Source organism: Ambystoma mexicanum, chromosome 5q (assembly GCF_040938575.1).
Source record: "Ambystoma mexicanum isolate Mex_15411 chromosome 5q, UKY_AmexF1_1, whole genome shotgun sequence".
NCBI lineage: Eukaryota > Metazoa > Chordata > Amphibia > Caudata > Ambystomatidae > Ambystoma > Ambystoma mexicanum.
This window is the reverse complement of record NC_090933.1, coordinates 1,261,983,654-1,261,998,592: the sequence shown is the minus strand read 5'-3', so window position 1 is coordinate 1,261,998,592 and position 14,939 is coordinate 1,261,983,654. Positions and strand designations below refer to the sequence as shown.

Sequence of the window (14,939 nt, the reverse complement as noted above, 5' to 3'; positions counted from 1 at the left end):
ATGTGCAAGCCATGAGGGTCGGTCCTGGGTCCACTCTTCATCGGTGCACCTCCTCCGAGGGCCAACTCAACTCATCCCTCGTCTTCTCAGATCACCTCTTTACCGATCATCTTCACCTTCCTCAGGCGACGAAGCGTAGCAACCACTAGTTCTCTGCTTTCAGACAATGGATCGCACTGCGTGATCTGATTCTGTGCGGTCACCGTTTGAAGTCCTTTTTCTCCCAGTCTCCAGCACAAGCCCAACTCTTCCATCCAGTACCCCGTTTCCTCCTCATGCCATCGACTAAGGCTTATAACCTTTGGGTCCTCTTTAACAGAAACGCGATCTACCTCATTTCATCAATATCACTGCGGCCAAGATCCGCCTTCTACACATCAAGAAGATACACTTGTACCTCACCCATCACTCTGCCAGAATGCTCATATCCAAATTGGTTTTCTTGACTATTCTTCTAGCCTGGTGAGAGGCCAGCCTCTTTGCCCCTTGCTCCCTTCAATAACAATCACCTTTGCCACATGCACCATCTACAATCTACCTACCTGACCAGCATTAAAGCCCACACAAGAGGATCCAGTCAGAATAACTTCTCTTTCATCCGTTAAAGTCATTCAGAGTTTATGTCATTAAAACTATAGACATCAAACGCCCTAAACATTCCCTGTTCTTCGCTTCTCTATAAATCTCTTCCCAGCCTCAATAAACTCATTTGGTGTTCCGCAAGTGGTGGAGGCAGCTTTTAGTCCCAGGAGTGAGGGGAGGGAGGGTACATTGCATCAGGGGGATCCAGGAGGGGGCTGCCCTCCCCCGGCCTCCACCACTGTTTCATGCCACCCCCACTGAAATTAGTTACTGTAGCCCCATGCTCTTCTAAGGAAACTCAACGTGGCTAATATTCTATAATTGGACACTGTGCCAAGTGCCAATCTTCCTTTTGAGGCCACGCCTCCTTGAACAGATCGTTTCGCTGAGCTCCATTAGTGGTTGGGTAACAAATACAATGTCAACAAGCCTTTAAGAGATGCTACATCAAGTATTGCTTAACATTTTTAGTAGGGAAAGGTCTATTTGGAGAAGGCCCTGCATATTTGCACAACCTCTCACGCTTCTCAGTAGAACAAGTGATGCCACAAGGAGGAATAAGGATCGCTTGCACGCTGCAGGACATGGCTTACCGAGATGTGGAGGCAGCGGTTGGTATGCAGGCGTGTGGGGAGGGGAACTACGTTGCTCGTGTTCGCACAGGGACACAGATTCCAAGATGATGACAGAGACACTTAAAATCTTGGCCCCTCGCTCCACATACCCCCGGTCTCACTCTTGTAATTTGGACCAATACTCCACCTATGTGGATGGGAGTGAACCAATCCACAAAAAGGCATCATCATGACACACCGGTTTTCTCTCACACAGGTTCAATTCTGGGGGTGAGGCTTGAGGCCTTTAAGCAGTACCATATTTCTCAGCAGGGTGTAGGTGTGTGGAGACGGAGACCGTCTGAGTTTAGAGGCAGCCGGAAAAGAAGCGCCTGGTGGCAGGGAGGAGGTTGGAGGAGCAGAGAAGGAGATGATGACACAAAGAACTGAGGAGGAGGTGGAAATGGTGGTAGTAATATCAGAGGAGCATGTGGTGAAAGGAGAGCATGACAGGAAAGATGTGGCGGAGCAAAGATCTGAGGAGAGGTTGGACAAAGTATCTAAGAAGGAGGGACAAGTCATGAGGAAGGACAGAGCCCCTTTTCCTCTCCAGCTCCTCCTCTCAGAGAAAAACCAGGAGGGAGGAAAGGAGAGGAGAACAGGTGTTGGGTGGGTCTCCTCTATGGGATGCGTGAGTTAGTTGAGGAGAAACGAGCACATGTCAAGTCAAGGAATTGTGGCCGTAGTCAGTGGTGAAGGGACATATGGAACTCCGGGCGAAAGGTTCCTTAGAAACAAGCAAATCCTAGACTGGAGAGGAGGAACGTAAGATTGGGTTGGAGGACTGCACGGCCTTGGAGCAGAAGGGTGGTTATAAACCCAGAATGCAGCTTGTGGTGACTGAGCCAGCCTTGCCTTTGGTGGAAGATGTGTACTCTGTGACATCAATGGCCGAGCAAGAGGTCAAAGCTGGGAACAAAGCAATCACCAACCGATGGACCAAGAGGGGCAAGCTGCAACCATCCGCAATGTGATAGAAAGAAGGAAAGAGGACTTTGTGTTTGCACGGGTGAGTCAGGTTGGAGAGAGACCCAGAGAGACATTTTTTAAAAAAAATGTAATTACTTGATTTCAATTGTGACTTTGACAATTTTTACAAGATACCTGAACTTCAGGCTTCGGTTCAAAAGGAATGTTTTTCCTTGGCCTTCTTCCTTTTTGTTTAATCAGAGTTGGCTGATACGGTTTTGAGCAGTAATAACTCCGTTCTCAGTTAGAGCCGGTCGGGGATTGTCGCCTGTTTCTTGTTCCAGACCGATACTCTGAAGGCTCCGTGCTGTGGCTATAACCAGAGGTATATTGTTGCTGTTGATCATTCTGGACCACCAGACCTCCTCCTCAAAAATGTGTGCAGCTGCTAGATGATGTTCCAAGTAGGCGTCTCTAGATTTTGCTGTACCAGGGCATGTCAATAAAAGATGTTGTATTGTTTCTATCTGAGTCTTATTTTTACAATAACAGCAGGAGTTGGTGGACGATTGTCCCCGGATTGCCAGAATCTCGTTTGTTTTTAAAACATTCAAACAAGCTTTTAGAAATGTGGAACGCAGTGTTCTGTTGGGGAATTTTGCCAAATATTTGATCACTTGATCTATTTTTTGTGTGTTTGGTGGTAGATGTGCAGTTAGTTTATTCTTTGACGCTGTTTCGAGGGATTGTGTCCAGTCCCAAACATTTACTGGGAGACATGTACTTCTTTACCAGAGATATTTGAGCAACCAGAGAGATTGCCATTATGACTAGTTGTTAGAGATACAGGTTTTCCAACCCATTGGAAATAACCATCTAACCTTCCTCCTGGTTTATGTCCCTTCTGGAGACCACTCAGCCCTGTCACAGATGGGGTCAAAAGTGATTTCTACAAAAGCTAAACAGACTACCTACTCCATCTCTCCATTTCTGACCTTAATGTTCAAAAAGCTAACCACACAGAGAAACTCTTCTCAGGGCAAAGGGAACAGCGGGGTTCAGCCTCTACAGCTTTGATGATGAGGACAATCCTTCACAAGGCCAAGCTCTAGTTTCAAAGGTTTGAAGGTGCAGTTTCCAACGGGGATGGATGCCCAAATAATTCTCACGAGCATTAAAGAACGGGCTGGGCATGGGAGCAGGAGTAATCTAGAGGGCGTATCAAGGGGTTTTGAAGGGTCTGAGGTTTAACCATGGGAGAGAAGCTTGTGGGGGGAGCAGGGGAATCCTTTAGCCAAATTATTTGTGAGCAATATCCAGCCTGCGTCTCAAAAGAGGTAACAATCCTATGGCATACAGTAAAAGGCAGGAAGGCAGTCGCCTCTTTCCACTTATCCGAGGAGAAGCCTTCGCGGGTTCCCTCTCCTGCACCCAGGTCCCCAACTAGGAAGGAACTACCCAACGCAGGAGATGTTGGTAACAACCCAAACTCGCCACCCCACACCTCATGAGTTTGTCACGGATCCTCCTGTTGAGCCACATCATTGGTCGGCCTTTGAGAAGGCTATTCTGCATGAAAACATAGTGCCCGCTTGTATAGCTCTTTGACTTTGCTTCCCGCTCAGCACTTATTTGTAGATATATTGGAATCCATTTCTAAAATATTTTGTGTTAAAAAGCCAAAGGAATCAAGGAGATCGGGTTCATGGGGTGAAAAGAAATCACGCTTCACCCTCACCCCACCCATCCCTTTTCTGTACATTCCCCACCCACTTATTCCTCCCCCTCATCGCTGTGCATGTATGTGACCCACCCATGCAGGTGGTCCTCTACGGAGAATTTCTCGCTTCAAGGTTCTGCTCCTTATAAACCTCTCCATGGACTTTTCTCGTACCCCCACAAACCCCCCCCCCCCCCCTCGCAATACCAGTATCAGTCTCTCTATCCTCCCAATTTTCCTATTTTTCCAATAAAAGTCAGCCTCGTGCAAACCGGTTGTAAATCTACATTGAAGTAACTGTTGGCGGAATGCTTAGCATGTAGTATATATCCATGCATGTCCTTTGCCATCATATGTACCCATTTCAAGTCACCACTCCCTACCCATATTCGTTCAACACTTGTGGTAAAGCTTTGTCTTACATGTCTGTCCACAATTTGTGTATAGCTCAGATTACTTAAATGAACCCAGTAGAATATTGTATGTGAGATTTTTCTTGTATCTTTGATGTCCGCTTCAGGCGTGAAACTCTACACATTTCTAATAGGAACTTGCGCTAGTGAACTAACAGTGAAGGAACGCAGAAGAAGGCTGACGCTAGAGTCCCCACTTCCTTGCCACAAAAGGAGGACAATTCTATGGCGATATGCATCCAGAAAGCAAATGGAGAAGAGGAACTAAAGGGGCTAGCACCCACATGCATGGATAGAACCAGAAAACAATTGAGCCAGACTCAGCCGGTTACACTGGTGCAGCCCAACCCGAGATCCAGGTTGCACCAAGACAGGAGAGACGGGAACAAATGAGCAGATACAAATACTATTGAGCATATGTGCTGTATAAGAATATTGCGCTGATGATAGCATAAACTCGAAACACGTGTTAGCCAGTTATAGAGTTCCTAATAAAAATGTGTCGATTTTCAAGCCAGAAGTAAACAAATGTACAATAATAAAATACAAAGTATTTTTTTTAAAAAAAACGCCGTAGGTATTGTACTGTTCATTTAAGTAAGAAGAGGTATGTACAATTTCTGGGCAGAATTATAGGGCAAGTTCAGTAAATAGCAGATTCCATGGGATTAGCCGTCTTCCTGTCTGGCAAGCGTGGCACCAACCTCCCAAGACAAACATATGGTTAAGCGCAATAAGTCTCTACAGTCAAACCCAGAAAAATCACCTCAAATTGAGAATGCCTGCCCAGTCAGTTTGTACTTTGTACGGAACTTCTGATTCAAGCGCCAACCCGGTCATCCAAATAAATAGTTAGTGCTCTTGACAGCCAGACAACCAAGTACCCCCACCTGCCATATGTATGGGAATACAAGCGCAACCCAAATAAAGAAGAATGCACAGGGACCCCAATAGGCACAGATAAAGGCCTGTCAAAGATGGGCTATTTTAAGAGGGTAGTCTTCTGAGACTGAACTGGAAGACATCTTGGATTTTAACTAACATTGCTTATGAATGGATTATGGATGTGTTTCATACTTCAGTAGAAAGTTCCCCTTCTCGATTATGCTACCAAGAGGCAAATTCTGCATGATCCACCCAATCCTTCCCAACATTTGCCCACACTGCCGACATCTATGGTTTGCTACAAGAAGACAAGCACCAGGGACTTGCGAATGCCATGGAGAGTCATCACTAACCCCTAATGCGTGGATTTTTGGAACCTTGGAAAACACCTAAAATTGGATTGTTGGTCTTGATTGTCTATGGCCAACACAACACCGTGCATTTATTAGACGTTGAAACAAACATTTGGCTATTCAGGGGCTAAGGAAGCCATCCATAAGACATGCCAGGCAAATCATTTACCAACATAAGGCATCTGATCAAACAGGGCTAATGTTGTCAAGTAGCATGAATGAATTATTTCAATGTTCGACATTGACATGGCCATCAAGTCCCCGTGATTGCCTCGCGGAGAAGCTTAGTATCTCCAAAAGCCTATTGTCCACCAGAAGTATGGACATGTGCAGACTTTACCTCCACTGATGCAGAAAGGAAGCCAGGCCTTCTCCATCTACACTCCCAGGCTCTGCAACCTCCTCCCGGCCAAAAACAGCCACTGCTCACATAGGAATGGCTCCTTGCCAACACCTAGGTCCACACAACCTTCACTCCCTGCTCAACCTGAGACTGGACAATCTGTTCCTCCAGTTTCTTTCATGGGTTGCTTGTAGACCCCTTGTTGTCAATATGCCCGCCCTCCCCAGTTCTAAGCTCCCCACTCCTTCGTATTGATCCCTTGCAATCTGATTCCCTCCGCGTGCACTTGCCCTTACGGCTGGTAAAGTGCTACATTGCTTCCCGGAGCTAGGTCTATGCTGAATACAATAATTAATAAATAACTCTTTGGTGGCCATTGTCTATGCCCTGATGTGTGCAGACCTGCCCTGGGGGCGGCGGGGGCAGGCCTATCCAGTCTTGCAGCCTATGCCGTTTACACAGGTGCCTCGGCTTGCTCCCTTATGCTCCACCTACCTGCGTGGAGTGATGGATTCTGGATGGGATCTCCTTCAGGCCTTTAGAACCACACTCGACCGTCATGCTGTAACACCGGCACTCTGCTGGACAGCCCCGGGTCCTGAGCATCCCCAGGCTGGGGAGGAGGACGAAGCTGAGAATGGTCAGGAGGTCCATGGGAGCCATCTTAGAAACCCTGCTGGAGCAATCAAGAGAAAGGGAAGCGGGGGTTAGCCATCGCTCATGATCAGAACCACCATAAATAAGCAGCATCGAAAGTGTTAAATAGCGGTTGTGACTCAATTCAACATAAATAATGAGTTCCAGAAAGGACCAGCTATATGCCCCTCCCCCCCTTTATAGGTAGTTCCATCTGTCAGCCTCATACAAAGGAAATTCATGACCAGAACTCACGAGTGTTTTAGTGTTCCATGGAAAGATAGCCCAGCACACCCTTACTCTTTGCTTACATTGGTGAACAGCATCTCAATAACAAAGTTGCTATTGGCAGCAAAAAAGTTGTTGTAGATAGGGTGGGACGACGGGTCGATGAGGGACCTCCCTGCTCCACATCCAATATGTCTGGAAGGAATAGACAGAGTGTTTTCTCCGGCAGTATTTAATATCCTTCAAGCGCCTCTCATAGCAGGTGCTATGGGGAACTCAGTTTTGGGGACTCTTCCATTACCATATAGGCAGCCCAACCAGAGCTGACAACATTTTGAGAGTGGAGAAAAAGGAGGGAGAAGGAACTTCTCTGGATCAGAGGAGGGTCTGGCTATTTTGGAAGGAGAGTCTCAATAGAGCAGGTCTCTAGATGCAGTGGGTCTTTGCAGCATCACAGCGGCCAGGCCCAGAGAATCACCTGCTATCTACAGCCAATCACTGCCTGAATTGATAGGAGGCAGTTTGTGGGGGCTCTGGGACAATATGCTTTTACTGAGGGTCTCAAAAGGCATCTCAGACTGGAACTCCTAGAAAAGGGATCTGCCAGAGGGTTTTTCTCTTGTTTGGCCTGGTTACAACCAACTAGATCCACCTCCCCCCCACCCTCCTCTAGGATCCATAAATCCCCATTTGAGGCAACCAACAAGTACATCACAGCACATCCTGATCCTTACCAGCAAGCCCACAACACAAACCTGGTACTCTGCCTCCAATCAATAAGGCTTCAATTGCATCCCACTTATCAGCACACTAACACCCCAACAACACCATGCAGACCCCGCAATAGTGCATAGCACAGTCATCATTGACCTCCGCTCACACCCTAGATGCTCGTTATCAGAGAGATGGCCCACGGGCCACCTCGATAGAGATTCCAGAGATCGACATGCCTCAGGCGACAGCAGCAAGCACATTGACTGTACAAAAATGTCTGGTGGTGGCGGCTGTGCTGTCATTGAGGACAAGGAATACATTGGCTAGGCAGTCTCTGGGATGCCTCCTCACAAACCTCCATGGAACACCTCACCTCCCACACAAATGCATATACTCCATGCAATAGCTACACGGGCAAAGTGTTGGCCTCTGGCATGAGAGATCCCGTGAAGGTCAAATCAATTACCATTGCAAATGTGTAATGATGTCTGTTACAGTGCTTAGAAGCAGAAGGAGTCTGACATGAAGTGCTATATAAGAAGAATATTAATATTATACATTGTACAATGACAATAAACAGTCTTTAGGCTTTTTTGCATTCAGTCTTGGCTGACCTGGGAGGACTTTAAGTAGGCTCCGCCCTGTCCCAAAATGTGACCTCCATGATGAACCCTGATGGTTTCACACTCCAAAGAAATCACACAATGGACCTTGGTAGATGAGAGTGGAGAAACGACTTACATAACAAGTTGACTTTACTAGTTTCCACAAACAATTTTATTCAAACACATTTTTCCAATTCTTGACAATGTTTGCTCATAGAGCACATGCATTCATTCGTATATATTACACATCATCCTATTCGTTCCAGCATACAGACAAACTTTCAATCATAAAAATCCAATGCACACTTCTATACACAACGTGGCTTGTTCAAAACCCTAAAAGTCATATCAACACATTATATCAACTATAAGTATGTATTTGAGTCAAATAGCACTCAGCTTATTTAACAACTTCTCGGATGTTGTTAAATAAGCTCAGTGCTATTTGGCAACAATGTATTACTAGGACTTTTAGGGTTTTGAACAAGCCACGTTGTGTATAGAAGTGTGCATTGGATGTGTGTGATTGAAAGTTTGTCTGTATGGTGGAACGAATAGGATGATGTGTTATATATACGAATGAATTTAAGTGCTCGATGAGCAAACATTGTCAAGAATGGAAACAATTTTTTTGAATAAAATTGTTTTTTGAAACTAGTAAAGTCAACTTGTTAAGTCGACTAGTAAGTCGTTTCTCCAATCTCATCTACCAAGGACCATTGTGTAATGTTTTCTATTCCTCACCTGGAGGACCGGTGGTATTACAGGTCCCTTAAAATTGGTTCTACGCTCCAGTGCCAAGGAACTCAGTCCCCGTTGACAGAGATCTCCTTCAAGATCCACATGGCAAAGAAGATCCTGAAAGCATGATCGTACCTCACCCGCCTCACGAAAACCAAGCCATCATCCGAGAGACGATATCAGAACTGTTGCGCTACGATTGGTCCCCTTGTTCAACATTGACCTTGTCCTATTTGGGGTAATCAGGACCATTGCCGCTCTATCTCAACCAGATAACTTGGGTCACCTCATCGCCCAGCCTCAAGGAACTATAATCACTGACTTCCCCTTGGACCACACGCCAGCTTCAAGGCAGCCTGCACCATCTACATGGCTGTGCCTAATAGTGCCCAGCCCTACATGGGCGAAAAATGCCATCTCCAGTGGTTAACCGAAGAGATCATGCCACTGCCAGGGAAGAACAGAGAAAGGCAGGGAGGAAAAATCATCGGGAAGTGGCCTTCTACCACCAATCGCCCAGGGTATGGAGCACCATGCCCAACATCAGACACTGCCCCGCTTGCATTTTAATAAGAAACTGAACTATTCAAAGAACACCCCATGGACATCAAATAACAGTTCCTCCAACATGCCACCTCTGCCTCTCTAGCGACCCTTCATACACCAAATGCAACACCGTCATACCAGGAACAGCGTACCATGATCTACCTTGCACGGCTTGCTTATGCACATCTCAGGACCCACTCACACCCAATGCAACACAGTCATACCAGGAATAGCGTACCATGATCTACCTCACTCGATCTGCTTATGCACATCTCGGGACCCACTCACACCCAATGCAACACAGTCATACCAGGAATAGCGTACCATGATCTACCTCACTCGATCTGCTTATGCACATCTCGGGACCCACTCACACCCAATGCAACACCGTCATACCAGGAACAGCGTACCATGATCTACCTCACTCGATCTGCTTATGCACATCTCAGGACCCACTCACACCCAATGCAACACAGTCATACCAGGAATAGCGTACCATGATCTACCTCACTCGATCTGCTTATGCACATCTCGGGACCCACTCACACCCAATGCAACACAGTCATACCAGGAATAGCGTACCATGATCTACCTCACTCGATCTGCTTATGCACATCTCGGGACCCACTCACACCCAATGCAACACAGTCAGACCAGGAACAGCGTACCATGATCTACCTCACTCGATCTGCTTATGCACATCTCGGGACCCACTCACACCCAATGCAACACAGTCATACCAGGAATAGCGTACCATGATCTACCTCACTCGATCTGCTTATGCACATCTCAGGACCCACTCACACCCAATGCAACACAGTCATACCAGGAACAGCGTACCATGATCTACCTCACTCGATCTGCTTATGCACATCTCGGGACCCACTCACACCCAATGCAACACAGTCATACCAGGAACAGCGTACCATGATCTACCTCACTCGATCTGCTTATGCACATCTCGGGACCCACTCACACCCAATGCAACACAGTCATACCAGGAACAGCGTACCATGATCTACCTCACTCGATCTGCTTATGCACATCTCGGGACCCACTCACACCCAATGCAACACAGTCATACCAGGAACAGCGTACCATGATCTACCTCACTCGATCTGCTTATGCACATCTCGGGACCCACTCACACCCAATGCAACACAGTCATACCAGGAACAGCGTACCATGATCTACCTCACTCGATCTGCTTATGCACATCTCAGGACCCACTCACACCCAATGCAACACAGTCATACCAGGAACAGCGTACCATGATCTACCTTGCACGGCTTGCTTATGCACATCTCAGGACCCACTCACACCCAATGCAACACAGTCATACCAGGAACAGCGTACCATGATCTACCTCACTCGATCTGCTTATGCACATCTCGGGACCCACTCGCACCCAATGCAACACAATCATACCAGGAACAGCGTACCATGATCTACCTTGCACGGCTTGCTTATGCACATCTCAGGACCCACTCACACCCAATGCAACACAGTCATACCAGGAACAGCGTACCATGATCTACCTCACTCGGTCTGCTTGAGCACATCTCGGGACCCACTCATACCCAATGCACCGCTTTCATACCAGGAACAGCGTACCATAATCTACCTTACACGGTCTAGTTGAGCACATCTCAGGACCCACTCACACTCAATGCACCACTTTCATACTAGGAACAGCGCACCACAATCTACCTTACTCGGTCTGCTTGAGCACATCTCAGGACCCACTCACACCCAATGCACTGCTTACATACTAGGAACAGCGCACCACAAGCTACCTTAAACGGCTTGCTTAGGCACATCTCACGACCCACTCACACCCAATGCACCGCTTTCATACCAGGAACAGCGTACCATAATCTACCTTACACGGCTTGCTTATGCACATCTCAGGACCCACTCACACTCAATGCACCACTTTCATACCAGGAACAGCGCGCCACAATCTACCTTACTCGGCCTCGTTGTGCACCTCTCAGGACCCACTCACACCCAATGCACCGCTTACATACCAGGAACAGCGCACCACAAGCTACCTTACACGGCCTGCTTATGCACATCTCGGGACCCACTCAAACCCAATGCACCGCTTTCAGACCAGGAACAGCGCACCACAGTTTACCTTACTGTCTGCTTATGCACATCTCGGGACCCAATGAGTACAGAAGCCCGTCCTCCCTCTAAATGTTTGCGGCAGACGGTCGGGGATATCCTGGCGGGGCCCGGGGGTCACAATACTCGAATCGGACTGGCCGAGGCGCTCAGACACCATCACAGTGGTGCATTGGCGCAGCATAAAAGCTTCCTTCTATACCATGCCTTTCCCTTGCGCACCCACCGTCCATCCGTTCCACCTTGTTGCTCTCAGCTCTACCCCTCGACCATCCAACCCTCCCCCTCCCCCACTGCCAGCATCCCATTTGCTCTTTATAGATCAATCCCATACATCACAACAGGCAGCACATACGACGGCGATTGATTTTATTGCATTTACCAAATAGGTTTATTTTGAACTATGTCCTGGGAGGATTTAGCCGGAATTGTGCTATAGGCTGGTCCAGCCAGCGGAGAGGAGTGCAGCGTTGCCTAGCAACTGAGCAACAAACCAAGCAACCAGGATGACAGAATGCGCCAGGGGAGACCCGCGCGCCGTGCTTCCCGGAGGCCGACACGCGCCTTTCTTCCTACAGAAGCCGGAACTCGCTTTGAGGAGTTGACACCTGCCAAAGAGGCCGGCCCCGAGGAGGGGGCGCCTGGGCCCTAGCTGCCATGACACCTCTGTTTCTCCGCGCCCTTTCTCACGCGAGGCGGCTGACGAAGATTGCACGGCTGGTGTCAGGCTGCTGTGATCGTCTCCTCCTGGTGGTGGTGACTGATCCTAGGGGGAGGCTAATACATTTAAATAAAACCCTTTGAAGTGCGCCTTCCTGTCCAGCGGCAGTGTTTGCATAGAGGTGGCACTACTCCAGATAGGCCGCGCCTGTAAGATGCAGGAGGAGGCTTCCCTCACACAGGTGTCAGGCTTGGCTCTTCTCTGGATTTCTGGAAGGCCAGCAGGATTGGCGCAGTCGGTCACATGATACATTTAAGCCAGGAGGCATTGGCCAATCAGCAAACCCGACCCTAACCCTTGGACCTTTTTCGCCATGTTGAAACTTGTTTTGTTAGTTTCACTGACAGGTGGTTGGGAGAAGGGATAACTCCCCAGAAAAGATGCTGGGAAACTACACTCCATGTGCAAACACAGGGCAGCTGCCACTTCTCATCCCAGCACTGGAAACTGGGACCCCTCCCAACCCCAGCAGAGCATCACCGCATGACAGCATTGGGACCTGTGGAGCAGCTGCCTCCACATTCCAGCAATGGAGGTTGGAATCTACAGCACGCGGCTACCTCATCAAACCCCTTTTAGTTGGGATCCATGGATCAGCTACCACCACATGACCACTCTGGGGGTAGAGAGCATCTCTGCCATCTCAGGGCAAAGGTGGCGGTGGTTGGTACCCTCGGAGCAGCTGCCTCCTTATGACCGCTTCACAGTAGGCTACATCCATCACTGCCATCTCAGGACAAAGGAGGTTGGTACCCGTCTGCTTCACAGTGGGCCACATCTATCACCAACATCTCAGCCATCTCAGGACAAAGGTGGTTGGTACCCCCAGAGCAGCAGCCTCCTTATGACCGCTTCATGGTGGGCCACATCCATCACCAACATCTCTGCCATCTCAGGGCAAAGGTGGAGATGGTTGGTACCCCCAGAGCAGCTGCCCCCTTATGACCGCTTCACGGTGGGCCACATCCATCATCCACCAACATCTCTGCCATCTCAGGGAAAAGGGGGAGGTGGTTGGTACCCACAGAGCAGTGGCTACCTTGGTTGGTATCCAAAAATCAGTGAACAGACCAATGCTTACGTCACTTGGACCAACAGCGTGAAGGGCCCAGCATTGCCATAGTGCTCTTGAACTGCCCTCAATCGGTCGCATTTCATGGGTTTGGGGATTAAGCATCGAGAGTGATACCGACTAGAAGCAAAGTCCACCGCCCCTGAAGGAGAGCCCAGCCCAACAGTTACAATTGGGCAGCATAGGGGTCTGTAAATACAAGGCGGATAAAAATACCAATAGAAACTAATAAGACACCAGCAAGTGGATTCTGGAAGTTTCTCCATGGCAGATCCTTAGATGTCTAACATTCTACACGGCACCGAAAGGGTTTAGTAGAAAGATCTGTAAATGGTCAACTGCGAAGTCCACCAGAAGACAACACATGTTACTGATCCAACTCTGCTAGCCACCCGCACTTCCTCCAGCATGGCCGATCCATGCCACGTTCTAAAAAGTCGAACATCTCCAAGCTCCTCGGCTCCTGCCACCTCAAATATTATGGCCATTTACTCAAAGCCGAACGGTTATGGAAGTCGCTGCTGTTAAATATCATTTTGTAATTCCTGTATGCAATGAACCAACCAATGTGTCTGAGAATTCTTGGCTACCCTAGGTGTGCAGATAATTTTATCCCAGCTCGCCGCGGACTCACATTCGTGTTCAGATCCTAGTCAAAGGTCTTAGTTCGACCAAAGAGACCATTAATTCTTCGTTGGCTTCCTTTCATGAGTCCAAGCACCACCCGGATCCCCATCTATTCATTTATAAGGAAGGATGCACCAATGCATTCCCCGGTTCACGCTTCAGTCTCCTGGAACGTCACAGCACACCACCTACGCGCTCCTTCAAATCCTCTGAAACTGCCACTAACCGTTCTAGGACAGTCATTTCTCTCAGCACCAAGATGGCCGCAGTGAGGGCGAACAGTGCTCTCTACCGCTAAAATGTGACCTACCATTACAGTATGAAGCTCTGTGTAAAGTTTTGAAGGCCCTGGGCACCATGTATGTGTGGAAGTGCCCCACTTCATTTGCCGTCACCTACGCAGGGGCCGCTATATTGTGATGCGAACAAGCAACAAGTTCAAACTCAACTCATTTTAGGAGACAGGGCCGATAAAGAGATGTGACCTCCATATCACAAAACAGAGCCCGGGCTAGGCCCCACGTCGAATCTCCGGATCGGCAGGAATCCATGAAATGAATACACACATGTGCATACAAAGGCACTATTGCATGAAATATACATCTCACAATAAAATACAAACCGTCAGTTGAATACATGTTAAAACATGGCCCGAACCGAAAGTTCCATAGTTAATGCAGCTGCGCAAACCTACAATGCTCGGGTTGTGTCACTCCAACTCAAGGGAAATGTACAGAACTGCCTGGAACAAAGGGCTCCAGGCTCACCCACTGTATGCCATAACCCGGGACAATAACACACACAATCTCTCTTCCCCCACCTCCCCCGCATCCCCCGCATCCCCTACCCCCTTATCCCCTCACGTCCGGGCATCCCGAGCACATACAAGTGGTTTGTCACACTATATTTAATACTCCCATCCAGGGACGTCATTTCACCAAAATGCCTGGGGTAGCTGAAGTGATATCACACAACCCTTGACCTCCGATGACCCCGAACCCCGAAGTGACATCACAGGAAGCGATGGAACACAACCTTTCACCCCTTGACAAAATTGGAAGTGGCATCACATTACATGGTTCCTAAATAAACTACGAAAA

At 48.2% G+C, this 14,939-nt stretch overlaps 1 protein-coding gene across 2 annotated transcripts in view; it reads right to left on the bottom strand.

Annotated features, from left to right (window-relative positions):
- The window catches only part of LRRC24 (leucine rich repeat containing 24), a 148,467-nt gene that overhangs the window by 41,809 nt on the left and 91,719 nt on the right, over positions 1-14,939 (bottom strand). Inside the window, exon 2 of one of the 2 annotated variants that reach the window (XM_069621774.1) lies at positions 6,315-6,495. In XM_069621774.1, the coding sequence (XP_069477875.1) occupies positions 6,315-6,495 (181 nt within the window). The remainder of the gene's footprint in view (positions 1-6,314; positions 6,496-14,939) is intronic. The other variant, XM_069621775.1, reaches the window with a different exon arrangement.